This window comes from Loxodonta africana, chromosome 22 (genome assembly GCF_030014295.1).
Source record: "Loxodonta africana isolate mLoxAfr1 chromosome 22, mLoxAfr1.hap2, whole genome shotgun sequence".
NCBI classification, from domain to species: domain Eukaryota; kingdom Metazoa; phylum Chordata; class Mammalia; order Proboscidea; family Elephantidae; genus Loxodonta; species Loxodonta africana.
Genome location: NC_087363.1, coordinates 29,413,430 through 29,441,392, shown reverse-complemented (window position 1 = coordinate 29,441,392; position 27,963 = coordinate 29,413,430). Strand labels below are relative to the sequence as shown.

Here is a 27,963-nt window from a genome sequence, read left to right as displayed (position 1 = left end):
ATCATCTTGTGGAGGAAAATGCCTTTCAGAAACATATGGAGAGGATGTAATTTGCAAAACACATCAAAATTGAAGTTTTGGGGAGGGTATAGTTTTTAAGGAGAAAATAGATCCTGTTAAAATTTTACCTGAATTACTTACTTGGCGTTGACTGTTCTGTGCCATAGGGGAGGGCCCTTGGCATCACAAAATTGTGTGCCTACTTTAAGGTGAAGTTGTTTTCAAGCTGCCGTTCCATTTTTACATGACCATCCGTTCTACCGGTCTGTCTTTTGAATGGTTGTTTGGCTGTAACCTCATTTCTCAACATATTTCAAAAAAGTTTGTAATGGAATTATTTGTTAATAGTGTGTATAAGGTGAGTCTTTAGTAGCACTAGGGAGTTTCCTCCATTTAACTGATTGCTGGGGCAAGTACCTTGCATGGCTTATCAGAATTGGAGGAACACCGAAATGTCAAGGCAGATGTATTTTAGTGCAGTTGTTTCCTTGGGAATTAGAAAGGAGTAGGTGAAAGGAGGCATTGTATTGTTTCAGGAAGAAATGCAGGGCCAAGAAGTCAGTTGGACTTGGAGACCAACCCAGGCAGCTCTTACCTGAATGTAGATTGGAGCAAAGTAAGTCTTTAACCTCTTGGGCCCTGCTTTCTCATCAGTATATGGATATGATGCCTCTATTATATTGCTGGTTGTAAGGAATTAAATGATATGACGAATGTAGCCTAGTGTGTACGTAGATTCCCAGTAATTACATTCTTTTTCCTTGTTTGAGACATGCGTTAAAACAAAGCTAGAATTCTAAAATGGGCAATTGTGGCAGTCAAAGAAGTTTTTAAAAATTGAAAGAAGAAAAGTCAACTGTGATTTTGGTGTAAAGACTCATTTCTGTAGTAGATTTTTTAGGAAAGAATGTGTGTGTGTGTGTGTGTGTGTGTGTGTGTGTGTATATATATGACCAATGAGGCAGATTCAGTAAGTCAAAACCAAAATTGGTGTTTTATGGAACTCTGAAGTGTGCAGTCAGCTTTTTAAATGGATTCAAATTCTCTAATGGCCTTATTTCTATGTTGCTTTCATATTAATACCTAAAGGATTGTTGTCTTTAGTTGAGGCTTCCCATCAGCTCTGTGATGAGAAGAAAATGGGCTTCTCCTGGGCCATTTTCAACCCTTTAATGATATTTTAATTAAACTTAAGTATAACTCAAAGAGAGGCATGTGGTGAATTATTTAGTATTTCAGGTTTTAATTTTGAGAAGGAAAGAGTTCACGAAGCATTAGAGAGTCTTCAGAAGCAGCTCTTTCCTTACCTTACCGCGTCATAACTTCACCCAAACTGGTAGTCTCCTTTCCTAAGCCAGCCGGCCTGCCTTCGTTTACCCTTTCCTCGGGAATGATGTTCCACTGCTTCCAGTGGAAGGGTGGTCTGTAGGCTGTTCCTGTCCTTGGTGATCCTACCCTTCTTTAGTGTCCTGTACTCTTCCTTTGGAAGCTCCCTGATGGGACAGTGGTTATGTACTGGGCTGTTAACCGAAAGGTCTGCAGTTTGTACCCACCAGCCGCTCTGTGGGAGAAGAGACCTGGCGACCTGCTCCCCTAAAGGTTAAAGCATATGAGTCCCTGTGGGGCAGTCCTGCTCTGTCCTATAGGATTACTGAGTCAGAGTTGACTTTATAGCATGTAGCAATACTCTTCCTCTGACGTACCTCACCTCCGCTAACTTGCATAATTATTTCTCTCTTTTATCTGTTTTTTTTTTTTTTATCTGTAGACCCTGTTAACTCATTTGTAAGGTTCTAGAGGACAGGGACTGTGCTATGCTTGAGACAATTAGGGCTCAAATATATGTTAATGAAAATAGGCTCAGAGCTTCTGTTTCCTCTTCAGGCTGAAGAAATTGCATACCTTCTTGCATAGGGGAAAGAAGCAAAATATTTCATTGAGTATTCTTATTTATTAAAATTACATTAACAGGCTGTAACAAAAAAAACAAAAACCACACCCAGTGCCATCAAGTTGATTCCAACTCATAGCGACCCTATAGGACAGAGTAAAACTGCCTCCACAGAGTTTCCAAGGAGCACCTGGCGGATTCGAACTGCTGACTCTGGTTAGCAGCCGTAGCACCAGGGTTTGCACCAGGGTTTTTCAGGGAAAATGGTTTATTCCTTAGATTTCTCATTGGAAAAGTAAATTGCATAATTATATACAGAAAGTCAAAATTTTAATAGCCTCTGCCTTTCCTGTTTTATAAAAGCAGTGCATACTCACTGCCAAAATTTGAAAAGAACAGAAAAGCATAAAAAGAAAAACAGTCTGTGATCTTACTAGTTTATCATATTGGTGTGTCTTCTATGTATGCACAGAAATTATACGCTTGTTTAAAAATTGGGATCATACACTATGAAATTTTGTATTTGAATTTTTTTACTTTGTATTGTGAGAATTTTCCCATGAGATTAAATAGCCTCCAAATACAGGAGCCTAGTGTTAACGTGGATGTGATTTAACTTCTTCCTTACTGTTGACCTGTGTGGTATTTCTGGGTTTTTTGCATGTATAATTATCACTGTGCTTTGTTGAATGTAGATATTTGTCTACATCTTCATTTCTTCAAGATACAAATTTAGTTGTGATATTATTAAGAATATTAATTATTTGAAAGCTCTTGGTATACATAGTGCCAAACTGCTTTTCAGAAAGATAGTTTGCAATCTCACCAGTGTAAGGCCATCCCCAGTGATCCTGTCTCTTAACTCCAAATGGATTAAATGTCAGGTGCCAAAATTTTTGTTTATGGATTAGTTTATTTTTTCTGTTCCAGCATTCTTTTTTGAGCATCTTTGAATGACCATCTTCTTTGCAATATCAGTAGGGAAAAAAGAAGGTGACAGGGAGTTAAAGTGAGTTTTTTACGGTGTTAATAAAAACTTAGAAGGAGAGGAGATTTAGGTTAAGTTTTTAAATTTTCCATAATGTCCAACTTAAATTTTGTTTTCCTGGCAAGAGTGAGTAATTGTGGGTTGGCTTCAGTTATTTTGGAGTCATTTCTACACACCAGCTTTTGTTTAAGTCATTATTTATTATGTGTGCACTTCATGCCAGGATCGTTACCATACTAATTTTTAAGTCTCACTTTGCCTTAGGTGGAAATGGTGACAAGCTGAGCATTTTTCATCACTTTAAACGAGAAACAGGTCTTTTTGGGGAATTTGAGCTTATTAGCTGCGTTGCTGGTCCAAGTTTTGGGGCTCAGATGTTAACCCCTATCTCTCTACAAATAATATTACCACTCTGCCTCAGTTAATGATTCACCTGGACTCTGAATACATTTGGGCTTCTTGGTATATCCTGGGTTAAAAGTGCGCTTTACTCAGAGGGAATAAAGACCACCGAAACCAGCACTTCAGGGCAGTCTTCTGTGTTGGCAGCCCAACCAGTGCCTTGAGAGTCTGGAGCAGGCTTCTCAACTTGGCATTCCTCATCCCCTCAAAGGCCCCAAGTCCATTAAAATTGGCTACTTCGAAGAAAACTTTTAGAACATACTTTAGTAGGTAGTTGCCTTCCCTTGAAAAATACTTTCTTAGAGATTCAGGAGTACAATTTTGCCTATTAGAACATTTCCGATAGTAAATAACTGACTTACTCTTTGAATTTATAGTTCCCATTTTGAGTCGTCTAGTGGCTGCAGACTGATCCTGCGTGATGACCATAGTGATGTTCAGCCAGTCTAGTGAAAAACTGTGGACTCTGCTGTAGCCTTGGACCTGTGAACCTGTTACTGGTTTCTTTGTCTTTGATTTATAGCTTATATTGATAACTCCCACGAGGAGTAGTGCCATTCTAGAAATGTGGAATATTGTTTACTTTGGAGAAAGAACAGCAGTGGCGACTGCATGGTAAGGTTGTGCTTGTTTCCTTTGACTTGGAGGGTATTGATATTCCTTGAGGATTTAGTTCACGGTCTTCTTTTCAGCCTATACCATTTTTGTTAATTGTTATCTTTGCCATTTTGGAAACCCTGGTGGCATATTCGTTAATTTTAGGAGTAAGATTACCAAAACCAAACCAAACCAAACCCATTGCCGTCGAGTCGATTCTGACTCATAGTGACCCTGTAGGACAGAGTAGGACCGCCCCATAGGGTTTCCAAGGAAACCCTGCAGGGCATTTGTATTCTGTCTTCTAGGGTTGCTATGAGTTGGAATCAACTCGTTGGCAACAGATTTGTTTTTTTTGTTTTAATATTCATTGAGAGAGTGTAAGTTGGCTTTTCTATAGATGTACAGTTTAGCCTGATATTTCCCATGAGTTAGAATTAAAGCTTTCATTTCTTAGTTGTAAAAGATACCAGATAATTTCTGTGTGTAAGAAGCTTAAATATAGTTTTAACACAACTTTGCAAAAACTCAACTTTTAGTTATCGGCATTAGTGGGAGAGTATTGTGGCTGATTTTAAAACATCCATTTTATTACTTTTTTTTTATCTTTTGGAAAGATCTTGTATATTTGAATATTGGTGGTTTGATTTTGGAGGAGAATTTATAATATTCCAGACAAAATCTAGAAAGACTGTCGAAGTAGCCTAATTTGCCTGCCCTTTTTTGTCTGGTTCCTGTGCTTCCTCACGCCATGGATTGTTCCACGGTGGCATCCAGGCAGAGCCGTCGTTCTTCAGTGTGCTGTTTTGTACTTACTTCTGGGAGAGGTGTGAGTAGGAGACATTTGTTTTTGTTTGATCTACAGACCAGACTGTACTGGGGATGATGGCAATGAAAAGCTGAAAGTGGGTTTTGACAAGAGTAACAGAGTGCATTCCAAATTGACAGTAGGTTTGAGAGAGGCTGGTTCTACAACTGTTTTCAGCAGCTTGCAGAATGTGTGTAGGGCCACCCACACTTCCTTCCTCTTTTCCAGCCACACCCGCATGCTTCAGTTGCTTCTGCTCTCTTGAGCTAGGAGAACATCAGCATATTCTTGCAACACATACCAGCACTTGTTTCTCAAACATGAATTTCCATTTCATGAACACTCTTGGCTAGTTGGCCTGTTTCAGTTAGGCCCAGCCTAGATATATGTATATGTGAGCATATACTAAATAAGAAGGCTACTTTAAAATGGCCTATTTTAGTGGTTTTGCTGTTTAAAAAAATGTCATTTTAGTAATGAAGTCATTAAAAATACCGATGTAGAATAACTTTTTAGTGCATAGAAAAATGTTCGTCATATTAAAAAAAAAAAGCAGAGGAAAAAGTAGTTATGGAACTTACAGTATCGTAGCTTTGTAAGGAAAGGGGATATAAAGGATACATGTTCAAACTTGAATAGAGATCATTCTGGATAAGATCACACATGATCTTTATTTTCTCTGTTAAGCTTTTCTGCATTTTCCAAATTTTCTAACTTGCTTTTGGAGAGATGCATTTAGAAAATAGTTATAAAACGGTGTGTGTATTTTCCCATTTTATAAAAAATTTGTGTCTAGGAATATATTATGCATAGAAAATACAGAATGCTCCTTAGAAGCAAGGATGGCGAGACTGCATCTTACATACTTTGGACATGTTGTCAGGAGGGATGAGTCCCTGGAGAAGGACATCATGCTTGGCAGAGTACAGGGTCAGCGGAAAAGAGGAAGACCCTCAATGAGGTGGATTGACACAGTGGCTGCAACAATGAGCTCAAGCATAACAACGATTTTAAGGATGGCTGAGGACCGGGCAGTGTTTCGTCCTGTTGCACATGGGCTTGCTGTGAGTCAGAACTGACTCGATGGCACCTAACAACAACAGAAAATACTTCGGCAGGCTGTGTACTAAAACGCTAACAGAGGTTATCATTGAGGGTGGGATAGTGGATGTTTTTAAAGTCTCCTCTCCTTGCCAATCCATACATCTAATTGTATTTTTTCCTGCTCTAAACAGGTAACACCTTCATAATTGAAACAAAAATAGTAAAACAAAGGAAAGTGGTTGTCAAGTGAAAATAGAATGATGTAAAACATAAAGTTATATAGAGAATGATGATACCTTCGTAAAACAAAATAAAGACGAAGCTGTATATAAATATTTGCAGAAAGGCCACTGAAATCTTAATAGGGCTGGTCTTCAGTGGTAGGACAATGGATGCCCCTTTTTTCTTTCTACTTCCTGTTCTGTGTTTTCTAAATTTTCTGTAAGATTATATCACTTGGATGGGGAGAAAAATGTAAAGGAACATTTAATTCTTTTTGAAAGGGTAGATCTGATAGAAAGTCATCTTAATATCATTTTAAAAGCAAATACATGTCTAATGCCCAGCTAGAGACATTCTTTCTTTTTTTTTTTTTGCTATCTTAACAGCACTCATTTTCAATTTGGTACATTTTAGGAAACTGAACAACAGCATTTCTCTGAAAGCAAAAGGGACGATAGCTAAGTAAATTGATTCTTTCAAAGTGGAGTGGAAAACTGGGAGACTATCTGCTGGATGGGAGAGGGAGTACACACCATCATTATAGCAATGGTGGTGGTACTGGTAGTTAGTGTTTGCTGAATGCTACTCTGTGCCAGGCCCTATTCTAAATTTTTTTTACCTGTGTTAACTCATTTAATCCTTATTTCTCACATTTTCTGATGAGAAAACCAACCATACAGAGAGGTCAGGTAACTTCCTGAAGTTCTGTGGCTAGTGATTGGTGGAGCTGGGATTCGTATCCAGCTGTTGCCTTTTATAGCCAATGTCCAACCACTGGCCTACCAGACTGCCTTGCTAAGAGACAGTGGATGGAAAGGGGGTTGCTGGAAAGAGAAGCAGGCAAGGGTAGTGGAGGAGCCACCATATCCCACTTGGAGCTGAAGGACCAGGTAGGCATCCTGCTGCTGTGTGACTAGACGTAGGCCTGTGCCCATGGCTTTGCTGGCCCCATTTGTGCTGCAGAACTGTCTCCGTCTCTCCTCATCCCCTCCTTCCCTGCAGTAGACTTGTTTTCACATCCAGAGATCACCTTTCTTGTTGCCTTTCCCCCACCTCTTTGAATTCCTTTTCCCCCAAGCTCACCTGAGTTTGGGCTTAATGATTACCCCAGTACAACTCATCTTTAATGTGTAATGTAAATTGCCATGAGATTAAGCACTCAGCTGTTAACCTAAAGGTTGGCGGTTTGAAACTACCCTGTGGCCCTGTGGGAGAAAGACCTGGCAATGTGCTACCGTAAGATTATAAAAAAAAAAAAATAATAGCCAAGAAAAACCTATGGGGCAGCTCTGTTCTGTCACATGGGATCACTATCAGTCAAAAACGAGTCGAGGGCACCTAACACCAACAACAAGTACGAATGTTTGGGAGTCCCTGGGTAGCACAAATATTTAAGTGCTGTACTAGGAACCTAAAGGTCAGCAGTTCAGATCCACGCAGAGGTGCCTCGGCAATAAGGCACCTTTCAGAAGGTGCTTCTGACAGGTCACCGCCTCGAAAACATTATGGAGCAGTTCTACTCTGCACACATGCGGCTGCCGAGTTTGAATCGACTTAATGGCAACTAAACAACAGCGGCAGTATGAATGTTTAGGCCTTTCGGTTATCTGTGTGCTATTTCAGCGTAGCAGAAAGGCCTGCAGCACTACTTCAGGCAGTATTCTCGCTGTGCTGTGGCCTGCACACATTCTCTTTGTTCATAGTTATGGTTTCTATTTTACTATCAAATAGAAAGCTTCCAGTACAGAGGTGTTTTGTGTGTTTGCTGATGTTGGCATTATAATTGATTCCTGTGAGCCTGCTAGATGACAGCATGTTGGAAAGGTGGCCTTCCTTGGCTGTTGTAGTGTGTGTTTCGTGAGCCATAGAGGTTCCTGGAGATGAGGTGAGCTTCGAAGCCAGGCTGAGCAGGATTAGAGCCACGCCACTGCTGCTTATCGGGCAAGTCTAGCTTCATTGTACCTACTTTGCAGGCTTATAGTGAGGATTTTAGTGAAGTGTTGGTTTGGTGCCTATTACGCAGGAGGCATTTAGAAAATGGTGAGCACGCTGTTCATTGTGATTTTCTTTGTCTTCCACCCTGACTAAGTCATTGGAACAGACTTCCTGAGCTGTCTACGTGGAACAATCTCTCTATACCTGTTCACTCTGAAATTCTTATTTACTGAAGTTCCTTAAAGGGATTGTCATTCATAGAGGAAACAGCAGAATAGGGGGTGACTGGGCCACTAAAAAGGAGCCCTGGTGGTGCAGTGGTTAAAGCGATCGACTGCTAACCAAAAGGTAGGAGGTTCGAAACCACCAGCGGCTCCAAGGGAGAAAGATGTGGCAGTCTGCTACCATAAGGATTTAGAGCCTTGGAAACCCTATGGGGTCACTGTGAGTTGGAATCAATTCGATGGCAGTGGGCTTTTGGTTTTGGGGGCCACTAAAAACAGATTTTTGCCATTTTTATCCTTTTATCTAAATCCAGCTTTAGGCTATATGATTTTAAACAAAGTTAAACAGAACTAAACTAACTAATATCTTTTTCTTTATTTTCTTGCAGGAGGAAGACACAACCGAGAAAACATAGCGATACTAAGGATTATTCAGTATGCGGCTTGCAGGGTACGTCTTCGAGTTAGTACAAATTCACCCTTAACAATCCATAAGCCACATCGTAAAGTTGACATCGATACTCAGAATGACTTTTAGGTACTGCAAGATCCTCAAGTATCAAAAATGATTTAATTATTTCCTATGTTAACACCAAATGCACATGATAGTAGGACTAGACAGTGGGCTAGTGTTTAAAAAGATGTTCAATAACAAGGATTTTTTTCCTCCCAACTTGCTGTTAATCATGACGGCTTGTTCGTAGGTATTCAATTTAATTACAGTTCCATAGACTTTAAGTAGGGATACTGTACAAAAAGCAAATTTTTTGATAGTACAAGTGATTAATCTTTTTACTATATGATACTTTACGATTACGAAGTGACGCTGTTCCTTCCCTGTGAGCTCCCTAGTAGATGAGAAATTATTTCATTGTGCCCCTTTGCTGGCACAGGTCTGGGAAGTGATTATCTCTGGGTATCTGAGACCCTGAGAAAAAGATTTTCTCATTTATTACTTTTATAATTAAATAGTTTTAAATAAAAACCAAAACTCTGATTTGTTTATGAAAATCTAATTTATATACCATTTGCCAGGAACACACCTAAACTAAAATGATGCATGAAAAGAACAAAGATTATATAACTTGAAGGTGATCTGAAGTCTGTTTTGAAAGGTAATGTTGCCTGTGCAAGCTTGTACAATAGAAACATAGACTTGGGAAGAATTTTAAGAATAGTTATTTCCCTGATAATTAATTGAAACTGAAGATTTAAGATAACTTTCTGCCCAATGGGGTTAGCCTATAATTTTATTTTTGAAAATTAAATGTACCTGAATTAAAGCTTCTTTTGGGTAACTACTGACTAAAGAAAGCAAGGCCTTCCTTTCCATTTGGATTTTCCTTTGAATCCTCTCATTGAAATAATATATTAACTCAGAGACAGGGCTGATAACACAGTATAGAGGAAATCTGCTTTTTCTTCACCACCTGTAAATTGTACTGGTTTCTTATTTTAAAATCCTAGTAGAAGTATTCATAATTTTGTTTCGGTTCAGGGTGTAGCACATTGGTTAAAAGCACAGACTTTGGTGTCAGATGGCCCTGGGTTTGAATCCCAGCTCTGTTACAGGCTGGCCCTGTGGGCTAGGCCAGGTTACTTTACATTTCAGTGTCTCAAAATGGGGCTAAAAATCCCTTTCTCTGAGGGCAGGTACAAAGATTAAATGAGGATAATGTGAAGCATTTTTGGTGCATGACTGGCATGTCATAGTCAGTGAATGGTAGTTGCTATTTATTATTCTAATAGTTACTAAAATGTAAAAAAAAAAAAAAAAGTAGTAAATTTATTAACATTGGGTTTTTAAGTTAATGGTATATACATATTTTAAGGTAGCCCTAGTTATGTGATTCAGATAATTTCAGTTTGCATGTGAGAATGACCTTATGCCTCTTTGATAGTTGGTTTTTAACTCTTAAGATATTATCCTAAATGTAACATCCTTTGGTATAGTCAGAAAGTTTATAAGAGTATAGGCTTTGACATAAAAATTAGGTTTTAACTCTAGCTTCAACATTTAATATGTTATTTATAGCCAAAATGGAGCCTGTTTCCTTGACTCTAAAAATGGGATTAGTACCTAGGATTGTAAAGATCCAATGAAACAATCCAGTTTGGTGCAGTTTGTACAAATACAGACATATAGTAGGTTTTTAGTAAAATGTTAGATTTTCTTCTATTTTAAGTAAAATTGAGATTTAAAGGAATTTAATGATAATGCTTTTAAAAAAACCTACCTATTTGTATATACAATTTAATTTTTTAAAATATTGCCAACTAAGTGGGGTAAATAAGTCGTGGTCTTAACAATATGTAACTGAAAGTGTAAAACTACACTGGGAGCATTACAGAAGTTTTCACCAAAGGCACAGATATGCGCTAATAGGAAACAGAGCTAGTTTTGGGAGGTTGCTGTGTTCCTTGTTGGATTTTGTTACTTATTTTTATTAATTTTTGGTCAGACAAAATAACGGTATGAGTTCAGCCTGTGGGATTTAAAATAGCATATTGATTTGTATGCTTTTATATATTGCTTTTTTTTTTCTGAGTACATCCAAAATTAAATGGTCTTCAAGAATGCATGCTTGTTTATCCTTAAAATATAAGCAGATCCTAGTGGATTATGTTGGAGGATTGGAAAACCGTAATAAAGATAGGCAATAGAAAGAGGGAGTTACCAGTCAGCCAGCACATATTTATTATTAAGCACCCATTATGTGAGAGCTATTGTTTTAGGCACTAGTAACACAAGAGCAAGTCATTGCTTGTAAAATTTTTTAAAAATCTGAATTCGAAAATTTAACAAAACAGTCTTAAGTACCTGCCATATGTAAAGGTATTCGTGGAAGACAGAAGAGCAAATAGAACCTTGTAAGAGAAGGTCCTCAAGAAGCTTCCAGTCTCAGGATGGAGATGGTGTACCCAAATACCTATAGAATAAATACCTGTAAAATGGAGGTGTCTTAGAGAATGTTGGAAAGTTAAAGAAGGGAAGGGAATTCCAGCTGGGAGAGTTAGAGAAGGCTTCGCTGAAGGGGCTTATGTGCGCTTACAGGAAATAGTGCTAGCCTTGTAATAACAGGAAGAGTTTGCTGGATTTCTGTCCAAATGTTTATTCTTTGTTTTCCCCTTCTTGTCAAATCTTGCCTTGTTTATTAAGCCACTAATTGATACTACTTTTGGAAAATGTTTGCTTTTTAAGCATAGCTCATCAAACTTACCAGCTTTCTTATTTCTGACATCAGCAAAAAAGTGTCTCTGACTGAACTAATTTTTTATTCTGCAAAATTTTCTTTGACATTTAAAATTCTCAACCTTTCTAAAGAACCGTAAATATGGAAATAAGATCTTATAAATGACCCTGACTCATTTTATGTCTCAACTTATTTACTTCTGCGCTTCTCTGGAAATAAAAAGCAAAATGAAGCCATTTTGTAGTATGCTATAATTTTTTTTTTTATAAAAGGAAAAGTTAGAGAAATACAATTTTGTTTCTCCTCTTATTTTATAGATGTCCATGGCGACATTGAAAATGAATTCTTTATTTTCACCAGATATTCTTATATGAGAAGATCCATTTCAAAAAGTCTAAATATTTCTTCTTCTGTTGGACCAGCATGGCAGGATTCAAGAGAGGATATGATGGGAAGATTGCTGGATTATATGATCTGGATAAAACCTTGGGTCGAGGTCATTTTGCAGTGGTTAAACTTGCCAGGCATGTTTTCACAGGTGAAAAGGTGGCAGTAAAAGTTATTGACAAGACAAAGCTGGACACACTAGCCACTGGTCATCTTTTCCAAGAAGTGAGATGTATGAAACTCGTGCAGCATCCTAACATTGTACGCCTTTACGAAGTTATTGACACCCAGACCAAACTATATCTTATTCTGGAACTTGGGGATGGAGGCGACATGTTTGATTACATAATGAAACATGAGGAGGGTCTAAATGAAGACTTGGCCAAGAAATACTTTGCTCAGATAGTTCATGCTATATCTTATTGCCATAAACTCCATGTAGTTCACAGAGACTTAAAACCGGAGAATGTGGTCTTCTTTGAAAAACAAGGTCTTGTAAAGTTGACAGACTTTGGTTTCAGCAACAAATTTCAGCCAGGGAAGAAGCTGACCACAAGTTGTGGATCGCTTGCGTATTCTGCTCCGGAAATCCTGCTCGGCGATGAGTATGATGCACCCGCGGTAGGTAGGTAACCTTCTGTCCATTATTTGCCCGCTTGAATTCTACCAGCTAGAGTTTAGGTGGTCACATTGGTTGTTTATCGAAAAATAACGTGCGAAAGAATTTCTATTATTAAGAGTTCTAATTAACAGAACTGGTTTCATGAATGCTGTAATATCCCGAAAGCTGGCAGTTAGTCTGTTTCAACCTTTAGATGGCAAATATCAAGTTTGTCGCCACAAAAGAAAATGAGTAAGTTATCGTTGAAGGTAACCTCTTATCTGCACATTATAATTTTTTTAAGGTCTGTGTACTTTTCTTGTCTTCTTAGATTCTTCTGGTAGTGGTTGGCCCTAGCTATCTCCTTCCTGTGAATCCCTTTTAACAGTATTTTAGACTCATAGTGGAGAGGTATTATGATTATTATAGTGCAGTGTGAAGTTGAACATTGGAGTCATTTATTAACAATGACATTGAAAAAGGTACCTGATCTCTCTTGGCTTTATTTCTTCATCAGTAAAATAGGATTAAATATGGTACAGGTATTGTATTTACATTATCTTGTTTACTTTTCACAGTGACCTGTGTGATTGCTATTGCCAATCTCATTGTACAAAATAGGAAACTGACATGCTAGTGCCTGCAACATGGTAGATTCTAGAATAGTGGCGGCCATTGACATTCCCAGCCTGCTGTCCTCCTCTACTGCCAACACACTTATTCTCTCATTCACTTGTCACGAGTTATCTCCTGGTGGCGAAGGTGTTTATCGCTTTTCAGCTATGTCAGCTTTGTCCCGTTGAAAGTAGTGTAGGAATTAATTTTTAAGGCTTTGTTAATTTGAAGGTGTGGTCAGATTTTACATTTTTAGTTTAATCTGAAAAAAATATGCCGTAATGTTAAATGCATATGATGATGTCAAACATCATAAATGAGGAGTCTTCCATTTGCATTCTGATCAGTTGAAATGCAGGATACAGAAGATTGCTGACGTTATGCCGAATATCCAGTACACCAAGACACTGCTTTTCATGTTAGATTAGTGTGTTCTGGAAAGGAAAAGATTAATGAAGGATTTCTGCTCACTACAGATAACCAGGCTTCACTGAATTCTTAGAATATTTGAGCAAGAGATTTTTGATTAGTAGAACATCTCTAATGAGAAAAGCCAGGTATTTACAGAAGAGGAAACACAAATGTTTGCACGTGAAAAGATGTTCAACCTCATTGATAATCAGGGAAAGGAAGATTAAAACCACAGTAAAATACTATTTCATACTTTTCACATTGGCTAAAATTAAAGCCAGACAAAATCAAATGTTGACAAGACTGTAGAACATCAGGAACTCATACTGTTTAGAGGACAATTTGGCAGTATGTAGTAAAGATACATATATCGCATGACCCAACAATTCTACTATGTATGTGCCCTGGAGAACTTCTTATGTACAAAAGAGATTTTCAAAGAGTGCTTTTAACAGCATTGTTGAGTATTCATCAACGGGGGATTGTTTAGTATTCCTATTATGGGGTTTATATGTTAGTGACAGTGAATGAACTTGAACTATGTATGTCGTCATGGCTGAATTTTGCAGATAACTGTTTAAGGAAAAAAGTTGGTGGAGTGTGCGTATATTATGTCATTTAGATAAAAGTTTAAAACTTACAAAGCAATAGTGTATATTGTTTAGGGATGCTTGAGCTGAAGAATGCATGAGATCAAGATGGGTTACCTACGGAGGCAGCCATTTCTAGAGTTTCAAAGTATAAAAGGTGAGGTTTATTTCTTAAGTTGGGTGGTGGCTACGCAGATGTTCATAGTAATATGCTTTTACTTTTTTTGTGTATCTTTAATATTGCGTAATAAAACGTAAAACTTAAAAGGTTACAAAAAAGGAAAAGAATATTGTCTGAAAGTATGCACGCTGATCTGATAAATGATTACCTTGTGTTGGTGAAATAGGATTGGGTGGAGTTCCTGGGTACCTTTTTCATTGTCTTTATTTGTATTCCAATTCATTTTGTGTAATTGTGTGATTGAAATAAAATTTTTTTTTTTTAAAACCAATGGGCAGATATCTTTCTGTTAATATACTATTAGTATATAGGGTCAAAATCATCAGTGGTTTTCACAAATACTTAGCAAAGTGAGTGTGGTCAGGATTGAAATCTGTCCTTTTATTAAATTGTCAGATGTTGCTAAAGAAACAACTTTGGTTCAGTTTTATGAATAAGAGCTTTATATTTATAGTCTTCACATTGAGACTTAGCTTGGAAATTATCAAATTATTCTTTTCAAAGAATCCCTGTGGTTTTTCTTATCAGCTACACTTTGTTTTCTACATGATTTTTTCCCGTTTTATCTTTATTCTTTCTAGGGTCTTCTGAGTTTTCTTTGCTTTTCCTTTTTTGGTGTCTTAAATCAAAAGCTTACTTTACTGTCTTGATTTTTAACAAATGCACTTAAGGCTGTATGTTGTCCTCTGCTACAAGCTCTCATAACATCCTAGGGGCATCACTCTGAAATTATTGTTGTTCCTTGCTAAAGTTTATGTTTACTCTTTTGTTTCCTGTTTAACCCAAAAGTTATTATTTTTTAAAATTCAAGTGGATAGATTTATTTTTCCTTTTGGCAGTATGGTTTTTAATGTCTAATTTTAGTACACTGCAATCAATAAATATGCCTGATTGGTTTCTACGTCAGGATTTTTTTTTTTTTAGATTTTTTTTTGTGTGTGGGTGTGGCCTGATACATGGTAATTTTTGGTGACTATTCTATTGTGATTAAAATATTTGTATTTTTGGTGGGTACAAAATTCTTATAATTAAGCTTGTTAATTCTGCAGTTTGTCCTTTTGTATCCATGTATGTTTTTATTCTGATCTGTGATTTTCTTAGAGAATTATGCTGGTCTCCTACCTGATTTCGTGCATTTTGTATTTTAAACAATTTGCTTTAAGGTATGTTATTGTCAAGCTATGCTAGATATATAAAAGTTTATGATTCATTTTACTTGGTGGGCTGTACCTTTTATCAATATGAAGCTGTACCTATTTGACGCTTATTGACTTGAATTCTATTTTGTCATTTTGTTTCAGGCTTATCTCTTTTAAACTTAAAGCTGTATTTTGTGTCTAATATGAGAGTCTATCCTTTAATAGGTGAATTTATTCATATTATTATCGGAATGTTTATGCTGTCTTATTTTGTGTTTTTCATTTGCATTATTATTTCCTTATTATTTTTTCCCGTAGTTTATTGGATTATTCAACTTTTCTTTGCCTCTCCTTCCCCACTGGTTTTGAAGACATGCAGACTGTTTCTCTTTGTACTGGTGTCTGCCTGTCATGTCCACATTTAATCAGTATTCATATTACTTCTCTGCAAATCAGACAAGAATCATAGTTTACTTTTACTTCCCTTTTAGTTATAGATTGTTGATTTACTTCTGTTGCTTTGTTTACAGTGTGTACTTACTTACACTTAATTTTACAAATTTCTTGGTTTACCATTGATTCTTGACCTCCCTATCCTAAACCTCAGATTATTTTTGTTTTGTTTTGCTTGTAATCCTTTCAGAAAGAATTTGTAAAGAAATATCCCCCAAGTCCCTGTCTGTCTTAAAAAGTCCTCAGATTTGAATAATCATATGACTGGGTATAGAAATATGTATTCAAAATCAGTTTCCTCTGAGCTTTTAAGGTAGCGTTCTGTCATCTTCTTGCTTCTAAAGCTGCTAGTGAAGCATTTGTAGGACTACATTTCATCGATGCTCAGAAATAGGTTTTTTGACGTTTTAACACTTCTGAAAGTGCCCTGTTTTCTAGGGTATTAGTTTTTCTGTTGAATGAACTTAGTTTCTCTTCCTCATGGTGTTCATTTTTCTTAGGTGCTTAGGGCTTGTTTTGAGTTTATCTGTTTTTGAGGTTCCTTGATAGCCCGTCTGTGGATACGCTGCCTACCTCCAGTGGATGTGGGAGAGGAGGGTATGCAGCCAAGTGGGACATCCTGGTAGCTGATCTTATTTGACAGAGTGTCAGTGAACGCCTTGGACACCATCTTTCTCTCTCCCTAATGCTCCCAGTCACTCCTTCTGCCTAGAACAGATGTCTACTTGGGCATGAATGGAGCTTCTTCGGGGTTGTGGGGTAGAGGAGATGGCCCCCAGTTAATCTAATGGTTGCCTTGGTGCAGTTCATTCCAGTTTCCAGTTTGTCTTCTAGAAGGGGGCACCACAGAAGTGCCTCCCAATTGGGTGTTTGGACTCTGGTTTCCTTTTCCAGTTCGATCCCATCTTTTCTGTCATATCTAGTGATTTGAGAGAGAGAAGGGTGGCTATGTCAGCATGTATTAAGTTGTCTTTACTGAGTTAGAAAGGAAAGAAAAGAAAATTGCTGCGTATGAAAAATCCCGGAGCCTCTCTTCACAGTCCTTGGAATTTCTGTGGTAGAGATCCCAGTGCAGCATCAGAGGAGATAGAGAGCTCATAGCTGCTTGTTACATCATTTTACCCAATGGAAGAACTCACTGGACTGAGCAGGCAGGGGAGTGAGCCTGTGCCTGTTGGTTATTGACACACTTCGTGCCTTCGCTCTGGAGAAAACAAGCTCTGCTGAAACTGAGGGGGGCCTTGCTGCCTGCCTGGTGGGGTGGTCTGCTTGAAGTGAGGTGCCAAGTGAATTTCTGTGTAAATGTTCTAACCCCCAAAGTAGCATTGGGAAGGGGTTAAACCAAACCAGTTGCCGTTGAGCTGGCTCATGGCAATGCCATGTGTGTCAGAGTAGAACTGTGCTCCATAGGATGAATTAAATTTGGTGTTGAGAACTTTGTCACCTCACTAGAGATTTGGAGGCTTTGTAGGATGTTACAGATCTGGAACTGAAAACCCTGTATTAGATGCTTCCTAGTTCGTAGGCTGATATATCATTGTCTGATACAGTGCTGGAAGATGAGCCCCCCAGGTTGGAAGGCACTCAAAAGATGACTGGGGAAGAGCAGCCTCGTCAAAGTAGAGTCGACCTTAATGACATGGATGCAGTAAAGCTTTCAGGACCTTCATTGGCTGATGTGGCACGACTCAAAATGAGAAGAAACAGCTGCAAACATCTGTTAATAATCAGAACCTGGAATGTATGAAGTATGAATCTAGGAAAATTGGAAATTGTCAAAAATGAAATGGAACGCATAAACGTCGATATCCTAGGCATTAGTGAGCTGAAATGGACTGGTATTGGCCATTTTGAATCGGGCAATCATATAGTCTACTATGCTGGGAATGACAACTCGAAGAGGAATGGTGTTGCATTCATCATCAAAAAGAATGTTTCAAGATCTATCCTGAAGTACAGCGCTGTTAGTGATAGGATAATATATATCCATACGCCTACGAGGAAGACCAGTTAATACGACTATTATTCAAATTTACACACCAACCACTAGGGCCAAAGATGAAGAAATAGAAGATTTTTATCAGCTGCTGCAGTCTGAAATTGATCGAACATGCAGTCAAGATGCATTAATAATTACTGGCGATTGGAATGCAAAAGTTGGAGACAAAGAAGAAGGACCAATAGTTGGAAAATATGGCCTTGGTGATAGAAACAGTGCTGGAGAGCGAATGATACAATTTTGCAAGACCAACGACTTCTTCATTGCAAATACCTTCTTTCACCAACATAAACGGCAACTATACACGTGGACCTTGCCAGATGGAACACACACAAATCAAATTGACTACATCTGTGGAAAGAGACAATGGAAAAGCTCAATATCAATAGTCAGAACAAGGCCAGGGTCCGACTGTGGAACAGACCATCAGTTGCTCATGTGCAAGTTCAAGCTGAAAGTGAAGAAAATCAGAGCAAGTCCATGAGAGCCAAAATATGACCTTGAGTATATCCCACCTGAATTTAGAGACCATCTGAAGAATAGATTTGACGCATTGAACACTAGTGACCGAATACCAGACGAGTTGTGGAATGACATCAAGGACATCATCCATGAAGAAAGCAAGAGGTCACTGAAAAGACAGGAAAGAAAGAAAAGACCAAGATGGATGTCAGGAGAGACTCTGAAACTTGCTCTTGAGCCTCTAGGAGCTAAAGCAAAAGGAAGAATTGATGAAGTAAAAAAACTGAACAGAAGATTTCAAAGGGCCTCTCGAGAAGACAAAGGTAAAGTATTATAATGACATGTGCATAGAGCTGGAGATGGAAAACCAAAAGGGAAGAACACGCTCGGTGTTTCTCAAGCTGAAAGAACTGAAGAAAAAATTCAAGCCTCGAGTTGCAATAGTGAAGGATTCCATGGGGAAAATATTAAACGATGCAGGAAGCATCAAAAGAAGATGGAAGGAATACACAGAGTCATTATACCAAAAAGAGTTAGTCGATATTCAAGCATTTCAAGAGGTGGCATATGATCAGGAACCGATGGTACTGAAGGAAGAAGTCTAAGCTGCTCTGAAGGCATTGGCGAAAAACAAGGCTCCAGGAATTGATGGAATATCAATTGAGATGGTTCAACAAACAGATGCAGCGCTGGAGGTCCTCGCTTGTCTATGCCAAGAAATACGGAAGACAGCTTCCTGGCCAACTGACTGGAAAAGATCTATATTTATGCCTATTCCCAAGAAAGGTGATCCAACCGAACGTGGAAATTATAGGACAATATCATTAATATCACACCCAAGCAAAATTTTGCTGAACATCATTCAAAAAAGGGCTACAGCAGTATATCGACAGGGAACTGCCAGAAATTCAGGCTGGATTCAGAAGAGGACGTGGAACCAGGGATATCATTGCTGATGTCAGATGGATCCTGGCTGAAAGCAGAGAATACCAGAAGGATGCTTACCTGTGTTTTATTGACCATGCAAAGACATTGGACTGTGTAGATCATAACAAACTATGGGTAACACTGCGAAGAATGGGAATTCCAGAACATTTAATTGTGCTCATGAGGAAACTTCACATAGATCAAGGGGCAGTTGTTCGAACAGAACAAGGGGATACTGATTGGTTTAAAGTCAGGAAAGGTGTGCATCAGGGTTGTATTCTTTCGCCATACCTATTTAATCTGTATACTGAACAAATAATCCAAGAAGCTGGACAATATGAAGAAGAACGGGGCATCAGGATTGGAGGAAGACTCATTAATAACCTGCGTTATGCAGATGACACAGCCTTGCTTCCTGAAAGTGAAGAGGACTTGAAGCACTTACTGATGAAGATCAAAGACCACAGCCTTCAGTATGGATTACACCTCAACATAAAGAAAACAAAAACCCTCACAACTGAACCGATGAGCAACATCATGATAAACGGAGAAAAGATTGAAGTTGTCAAGGATTTCATTTTACTTGGATCCACAATCAACAGCCATGGAAGCAGCAGTCAAGAAATCAAAAGACACATTGCATTGGGTAAATCTGCTGCAAAGGACCTCTTCAAAGTGTTGAAGAGCAAAGATGTCACCCTGAAGACTAAGGTACGCCTGACCCAAGCCATGGTATTTTCAGTCACATCATATGCATGTGAAAGCTGGACAATGAATAAGGAAGACAGAAGAAGAGTTGACGCCTTTGAATTGTGGTGTTGGTGAAGAATATTGAATATACCATGGACTACCAAAAGAACGAACAAATCTGTCTTGGAAGAAGTGTGGCCAGAATGCTCCTTAGAGGCAAGGATGGCGAGATTGCGTCTTACATACTTTGGACATGTTGTCAGGAGGGATGAGTCCCTGGAGAAGGACATCATGCTTGGCAGAGTACAGGGTCAGCGGAAAAGAGGAAGACCCTCAATGAGGTGGATTGACGCAGTGGCTGCAACAGTGAGCTCAACCATAACAACGATTGTAAGGATGGCGCAGGACCAGGCAGTGTTTCGTTCTGTTGTGCATAGGGTCACCATAAGTCGGAATCGACTCGACGGCACCTAACAACAACAACAGTTTGTAGGCCAACTTCAGTAATGAAATACTGTGTCTGTGCATTAATTTTTTATTATCCATTATTCAGTAGAAAGCCTAATTACTTAAAACATGACTCCAGATTAATGGATTGCAAAAGTTTTTATTTAGAGTCAATGTCTGTAGCTGCTTGGGATATAAACAAAAAACCTATATACACGCTGTATAATAATATTTCTCAAATTTGCAGCTTAGCATTTAATGGAGGTTATCTAGTGTTACAAGCAATGTTCTCAGAAATACTATTATGCAAAAACTAGAGTTTTTATTCTTCATAAATCTATTTTGCCATGCATTAAAATGTTCATCTTGTACCTGGTTTGAGTAAACTAGGAATAGAGGGGAACTTCCTTGCACCTACAAAAACCCTGCCACTAACATCGTACTTAATGGTGAAAGACTGAACGCTTTTCCCTAGGACTGACAATAAGGCAAGGACGTACACTCTCACTTTTCTTATTCAGCATAGTACTCAAAGACATATAGGTTGGAAAGGAAGAAATAAAACTGTCTTTTTGCAGGTGACATGATTGTCTATTGTCTACAAAATCGTAAGGAATGTATAGAAAAGCTAGAATTAATAAGTGAATTCAGCAAGGTATCAGGATACAAAATCAGCACATAAAAATCAGTTGCATTTCTATATACTGACAGTGAACATGTGGAAACCAAAATTAAAAACACGATACCGTTTACAGTCACACCAAAGAAAATAAATTACCTATGTATGCATATTACAATATATGTATAGGCTGTGTATGCTGAAAATTACAAAATAGTAATGGGTCATACGGTAATTGTGTTTAGCGTTTTGAGGAACTGCCAAACTGCTTTCCAAACAGGCTACACCACTTTACACTCCCAGTAGCAGTAGATGAGGGTTCCGATTTCCTCACATTCCCACCAACACGTTATTTTCTGTTTTTTTGGTAATAGCCATCCTAGTGGATGTCAAGTGGTATCTCGTGACTTTGATTTATGTTTCCCTAATGACTAATGATGTTGAGCATATTTTCATGTGCTTATTGATCATTTGCGTATCTTCTTTGGTGAAATGTCTCAAGTCCTTTGCCTATTTTTTGATTGTGTTGCCTTTTTGTTGTTGAGTTTTAGGAGATACATATATATGTATATATATTCTAATATTAGACTCTTTTTACCAGGTGTATTATTTCCAAATATTCTTTCCCATTCTGTAGGTTGTGTTTTCACTTTTTTTGATACTATCCTTTGATGCACAAAAATTTTTAATTTTGATAAAGTTCAGTTTATGTGTTTTTCCTTTTGTTGCTCATGCTTTTAGTGTTGTATCTAAGAATCCCTTGCCAGATCTAGAGTCCTGAAGATTTACCCGCTATGTGTTCTTATAAGAGTTTTATGGTTTTAGCTCTTATATTTAGGTCATTGATCCAATTTGTGTTAAATTTTGTATGTGGTATGAGGAAAGTATCCATTCTTCTGCTTGTGGCTGTCCAGTTGTTCCAGCACTATTTGTTGAAGAGACTATTCTTTCCCCATTGAGCGCCTTTGTCACTCTTCTTGAAAATGAATTAGTCGTAGATGTATGGGTTTATTTCAGGACGGCCCAACTGATTTTGACAAAGGTACAAAAGCAGTTTAATGAAGAACAGATAGCCTTTTGAACAAATGGTCCCGGAGCAGTGGATATATAGAGACAAAGAAATGAAGGTCAACTAAACCTCACATCCAATACAGAAATTAACTCAAAATGGATCATGAAGTTAAACATAAAACATAAAATTATAAAACATTTAGGAAAAAAAACAGGAGAAAATCTTTAGGATTTAGAAAGAGGCAAAAAATTCTTAGACTTGACATCAGAAGCATGAATTGAACCTCATCAAAATTAAAAATTTTTGCTCTGCTAAAGACTGAAGAGAATAAAAAAGAAAAGCTACAAATGGAGGAAAATACTTGCATACCACATAATTTGGAATAATAAAATTATAAAGGTGGAGACCAGATTGGTGGTTGCCAGGGGTTAAAGGCGGTGGTGGGTGAGTGCTGCTATAAAGGCATAGCATGAAGGAACATTGTGGTGTGGAACACTTCAGCGTCTGGTGGTGGTTATAGAAGCCTGCTCATGTGGTAACATTGTGTAGAACTGTACACACATGTAAAGCCAGTGAAATCTGAATAAGCTTGGTGGACTGTACCAATGTCAGTTGCCCGGTTTTAATAGTGTACTATAGTTAAGCAAGATGTTACTATTGGAGGAAACTAGATGAAGGTTGCACAGGACTTCCCTGTGCTTTTTCCCCCAATTCCTGTGGATCCATATAAGTATTTCAAAATAAGATATAAATGTAGTATTCATTGTGTGGAAGGCAAGCATCCCCATATGTATGTCCCTGAGATGTGCAGGGTTGTGTTTACTTAAATTTTTACCAATAATGCTTGACTGTGGTCTAGGTATGAAGGTCGATATTACAGAAACACACTGCATTTTTGCAGTGTTCAAATGCATGCTATCAAATGTCTGTCTTACACTGTAGCGTATCTCCGCTGAGATGCATTTAGCCCTCACCGTGCTAAAGATACGTACTTGTATTTATTTTAGAGCAGTGATTAACTTTTTCTTACTCATAATGCCTTTCAATCTGATGAAGGGTATAGCCAAATCTTAGAATTGTGTCTTTAGTTACTCCCTTCTTTAACCTAACTTACTGCATGTGAAGATTACCTCAGAATCCGGTATGAATTTAAAAATGGCTGTCTCTGGTCTCTCCAAAGAAAATTGTCTTGAGATTAATAAAACATGATAAGTTGAGGCATTCTTGGCTATTAATTTAGATGTTACTTAGAATTTGTATGTTATGCCAATTTTTGGAAATCTTAGCACATTCAAGCCAAGAGTTGTTAAATTAGAAGCCACATTTAATGTACTTAAGGTGACTAGGCATTTCGTGCTCTGCTCTGGTCCCTGGGGAACTATCTCCTTAGCGTACTCTTTCCTATATAATACTCTTTTAGAGAATGAGTGGACACCAAAAGAACATGCCGTGATTGTAGCATTATGTGTCTGTTAAAATATTTAAATATTTTCTCTGAAAATTGTAAAAGGATCACACTATACAGATAATAAACCTTAAGCTGTAATCCTTCTGTGATAGAGCTTTGAAATATTCCAAAAGGAGATAAACTAGTCAGAATTTTTTTGCTTTAGTGTGTATAAATCTACGATTAGAGTTTAAATCATGAATTGATAAATCCTTGCTTTTATTTCAGGTTTAGGTGCTCTCTCCAGAGAAGCTGTTAATGTAATGGCTTTGTAGTCCCTCCCAAGCTGCACTAAATCTGGGCATGTAGTTTCCTTCCCCATCCGAAAGCCTTCACTTATTAGAGCCAGATGTCTTAGTAACGTTTCAGTGTTTTCAGACTTGGACTTTCTCTTCCCAGGATCAGAATCTGGTTAACTTTTATATTACTTACTCTTACACTGAGGAGCCCCGGTGGCAAAGTGGTTAAGTGCTCAACTGCTAAGAGAAAGTTTGGCAATTTGATTCCACCAGCTGTGCCGCAGGAGAAAGATGTGGCAATGTGTTTCTATAAAGATTTACAGCCTTGAAAACCCTGTGGGGTAGTTCTTCTCTGTCCTGTGGGGTTGCTGTGAGACGGAAGCAACTCAATGGCACACAGCAAAAGCAACAACTCTTATACTATTTACTGTTTGGACACATGGGCCTTAACAGCTTCCAGATTAGAAGTTTAGGTTTGCATGTCAATCTGTATGCCACTGGGCTTGGACCTACGTGGTGTTTGAGATTATTCCTTTCAAAAGGGCGATTTGTGCCTGTTCTGTGGGTAGCCAGGGAAGTTTGGTCTGCTTTAAAGTAGCACCTTGGTTAAGTTTTATTAAAGAAGTAGACGTAAGACCTGTCGCTGTGTAAGTGTGCCCCACGTGAACTGCGTTGCTGCTAGAGCTCAGGTGTAGTCGTGAGTGTAGCATTAAACTGTTGAGAACCGAAAAACGTACCGCATGTGTAGCACACACCTTCTGTAACTCAGCTGCCAAGTGCAATGTCATATTCTCTGAAAAATACCTTTTAAAAGGTATAGTGTCATCATTTCTTGCCACATAAAACCAAAAAAGTAAAAAACAAAAAAAGGAAAAGAAAATCCTAAGCTTTTTGAAGTTTCACAATCTGGTGTGAACCCTCTGTAAATAAAGGCACTTTGGTTCAGTGTTCTGTATTCACAGGGTACTGACTTTATTATGAAAATGTTGTGCAATTAAGTATTTGGAAAGCAGATTGCAGAGCTTCTGTACCTTGAGTAAAATCTTTTGGGTATCGTGAATGAACTATTAAAAAAAAATGAACTATTACTGGATTTAATATATGTAATAAGGATTCTTGAGCATGAACTGTTTACGGGTGGCACACTCTCTAGCGACCACATAGGTGAGTTTTGCATGTTAACTTGGGTGTTGGTTTTTCAGTGTTTGAGAGGCCTGAAGGGTATGATAAGAACTAATTTATGAGTTTTTGATATGTGTTCCTTATTGCGTTTTCAGCAATGGCGTTTATTATTCTCACTGTGTTGTAAGGCTCAGATCAAATGAAATATATGTTGACACTATTTTGAAAAGTATAATTTACTGTGCTGTAACAGTGGTGTGATAGACTCTAAATTGGTGGCTCTGAACTCGACCATCCATCGGTGTCACCTGGGGGAGAGTTTTAAAAAAAATAACGTTGCTGGGCTCCACCCGCAGATTCTGAGCCACATGGTCGTGGGTGAGGCCTGCATTCGTAGGCTCCTGTGGAATTCTGATGCCTGTCCAACCCTGACTGTCACTGATTTACACCGATAGAACCAAAGGATTTTAGGCATGAGTGGAAAACCAGATGCCCAGCATTTTAATTTTAATCTTCTTCGAAGGGTTTGTGTTAGGAAAAAAAATGTTTAAACTTCTTTAGGTTCAAAAAGTGAATGAGAATGCTTCTTTTTTGCTTGCTTCTTTTTTTTGATGTTGGTGATTTGATCCCCTCACCCCACCCCCAGTTTTTAATTGCACTCTGTGTTCATTTAGGAATTAAGTGGAAACCAAATTTCACATCCTTGGGAAATTTTTTCTAACACTGTGTCCTCAGAACCAGTGCCTGGAACTGGACACTTATGCACTGATCGCTTGTCCTTGCCTCCCCTCTCAGGAGCCCAGAGCCTGTCCTGCCTGCTTCCTTCTTGCTGCTGCCTCCCGAAGCCTTTTTTGATCAGGGTCTTCCCTCCCTGGCCTCCTGCAAATTAGAAAATGACCTCACTGCCTCACCCCAAGTTACTTTCTTTACCTAGAAGGTTCATAGTACCTTCGCAGTTTTCTAAGGACTGTTACTACTATTAATTAAATTTTTTTTTAGCCTGTCCTTAGTGTACCTCTTATTTCCTTCCAGAATCCGTTGTGGAAATACAAAGGTGTGCACAGTTGAAAACTGTGGGTCTTATTTGAATAAAAGCTGGAAGTTACTGTTCATCTACTTTTCAAAGTAGAGTTCAAGCTCTGAGTCTTTGGGAATTTCATCTGCGGAGACAGAAAAGGAGCTGACTGGCTAAGTGTGTATCTTAGAAAGCAGACAAGAGAAAGGAGAGGCCTCAGGACCACATTTCCTTTCTTGTCTTCCCTGCTGCCCCAATTTTCAGATACTGAGAGCTCCAGGTGAGAGGCCCTGGGCCCTCGGACAAGGGTAAGTCAGTAATTCCAGTGAGGAGCAGCTGTAAGGGAAAGGGGGATTCCTTGGGTCCACAGACAGAGATGGCAGCTTCAGGTAACCGACACTTATAAGGAAAACAATGTTTATACGATCCTTTTAAAAATTAACCCCGATCATGTCACTCCTCTGCTTAGAAGAACACTGATGACTTCCCGTCTCATTCAGAATCAACCAGAATCCTCATAGTAGCCTACAGGCTGTCAGGAGTGGCTTCCCCGTTTCGTCCTGACTTTTCCACTCCTTGCTTTTCCACTCACTCAGCTCAGCCATACTGCCAGGCCCAGTCCTGCCATGGGGCCCTTCCATCTCCCCCTGCCTGGGCCGCTCATACCCCAGGTACTCTCGCTCACATGCCACCCTCTTGGCGAGGTTTTCCTCTTCCGCTCTAAAGGTGTAGGTCCCTGGCGCTTCCTTTTCTCTTTCTCCACTTCACTTCTCTGTTCTCTTTCCTCCATTTGTCAAATGAGGGTAATACTACTTCCTGCCTTTATGATAGTTGAGAGGATTGAATGTAAGAGTACATGTGAAGTACTCAGCCTAACGCTAGATGCAAAACCAACCTTCAGTCAATCAGATGTGACTGTCCAGCACTTCCTCTTTGGAGAGATCACAGGAGGCCTTAGGTTTTTATGGTGCTGTGCCTGGGGGCCGACAGGGGCTGTAACAGTCGTGACCTCATTTTCCTTCCTGCCTCTTGCGCAGTGCGGGAGGAAGAGCATCTGAAGTGTTCTCGGCTCCTTTGGACATTTGTCCTCAGGGGCATTTCTGAAATGTTGGCTGTCGTGGGAAAATGGGGAGGGAGGGCAGGCCCATGACCTTTGCTCATGTGTTTTTCTCATACATGGTTTTAGTTGTGTTTAACCTTCAGGATGTTAGGTAATTTGTATTTAGGGAATAGGTTAATTTCTAAAGTAGGGATTTTTCTTTTTTAACATTAGATAAAAAATGAAAGGCCTAGTATTTATTTCATAACTGATTAGGTTCTTGGGACTTCAGAAGAACTTTCCAAACCTCCCCAAACAGTAACTATTTTAATACAAAACATGTATAAAAACAGACGAAAAAAACGCCAACTCACTGCTGCCGAGTCGATTCTGACTGATAGTGACCCTGTAGGACAGCGTAGAACTGTCCTGTAGTGTTTCCAAGCCTGTAAATCTCTGTGGAAGCAAACTGCCATAATCTTTCTCCAGTGGTGTGGCTGGTGGGTTCAAACCACTGACTTTTTGGTTAGCAGCTGAGCTCTTTAATCACTGCACTACCAGGTGTCTAGAACACATATAGAATTTTAATTAAAAAAAAAAAACAATATGCTTATATTCACATTAGGTGGTAGCATTGGAAACCTTCAGAAAGCTGAAAACATCAAATCTACTTGGGTATCTTTTAAAGTCTGTTTTGGTGGGGAGAAACAAATCTGTTGCAGAAAGACTAGTTGCAGAACAAGAAATCAGCAAAGAACAAACTTTTTAACACAATAAACTTGGAGTCCTGTTATTCACAGTACACATTGCTGGACAGACATGGAACTCAGAAGGTTTGAGTGAAGTGATCTTCAGGGTTTTAAGAACTACTGAAGAAGATGTTTGTCTGTTTACATGTGGCCACTGTGCTCGTGCTTGCTCTGAGATAGGCCTGGCAGGACCAGTTAGTGACAGGTCTCGGTGTCCGGGAAACCCTGCCCCGTCATGTCAGGAAGTTGCGTGTACAGCCCTCAGATTGTCATGACTCCAGGAGTGGCTGGTTGAGAAATGCTTTTACAGCCACTTTAGCCCACAGTATGGGATCCCCATACGTTAACATTGACTTAGGTAAAGAAAGGCGTACAACAGGACGCCACAGAGCTAAGAACCAAGTTCGTTAGCAGAGACTGTTCTGTTGCTTCATCGAAGCTGTGGTTCCAAATATGTGCCCTTTGTTGCTTTTTCATTTCTTGTTCCCACTTTTCTGTATAACCCTTTTTGTCC

The 27,963-nt window shown here is 38.7% G+C and overlaps 1 protein-coding gene across 7 annotated transcripts in view; it reads left to right on the top strand.

Annotated features, from left to right (window-relative positions):
• The window catches only part of SNRK (SNF related kinase), a 67,616-nt gene that overhangs the window by 7,718 nt on the left and 31,935 nt on the right, over positions 1–27,963 (top strand). For 2 of the 7 annotated variants that reach the window (XM_064274713.1, XM_064274710.1), the window contains 3 exons: positions 8,501–8,562; positions 9,147–9,226; positions 11,623–12,317. In XM_064274713.1, the coding sequence (XP_064130783.1) occupies positions 11,729–12,317 (589 nt within the window). In that variant the 5' untranslated portion in view covers positions 8,501–8,562; positions 9,147–9,226; positions 11,623–11,728. Of the gene's footprint in view, positions 1–8,500; positions 8,650–9,146; positions 9,227–11,622; positions 12,318–27,963 lie in introns of all 7 variants that reach the window. The other 5 variants (XM_064274715.1, XM_064274714.1, XM_064274709.1 and 2 more) reach the window with 3 other exon arrangements.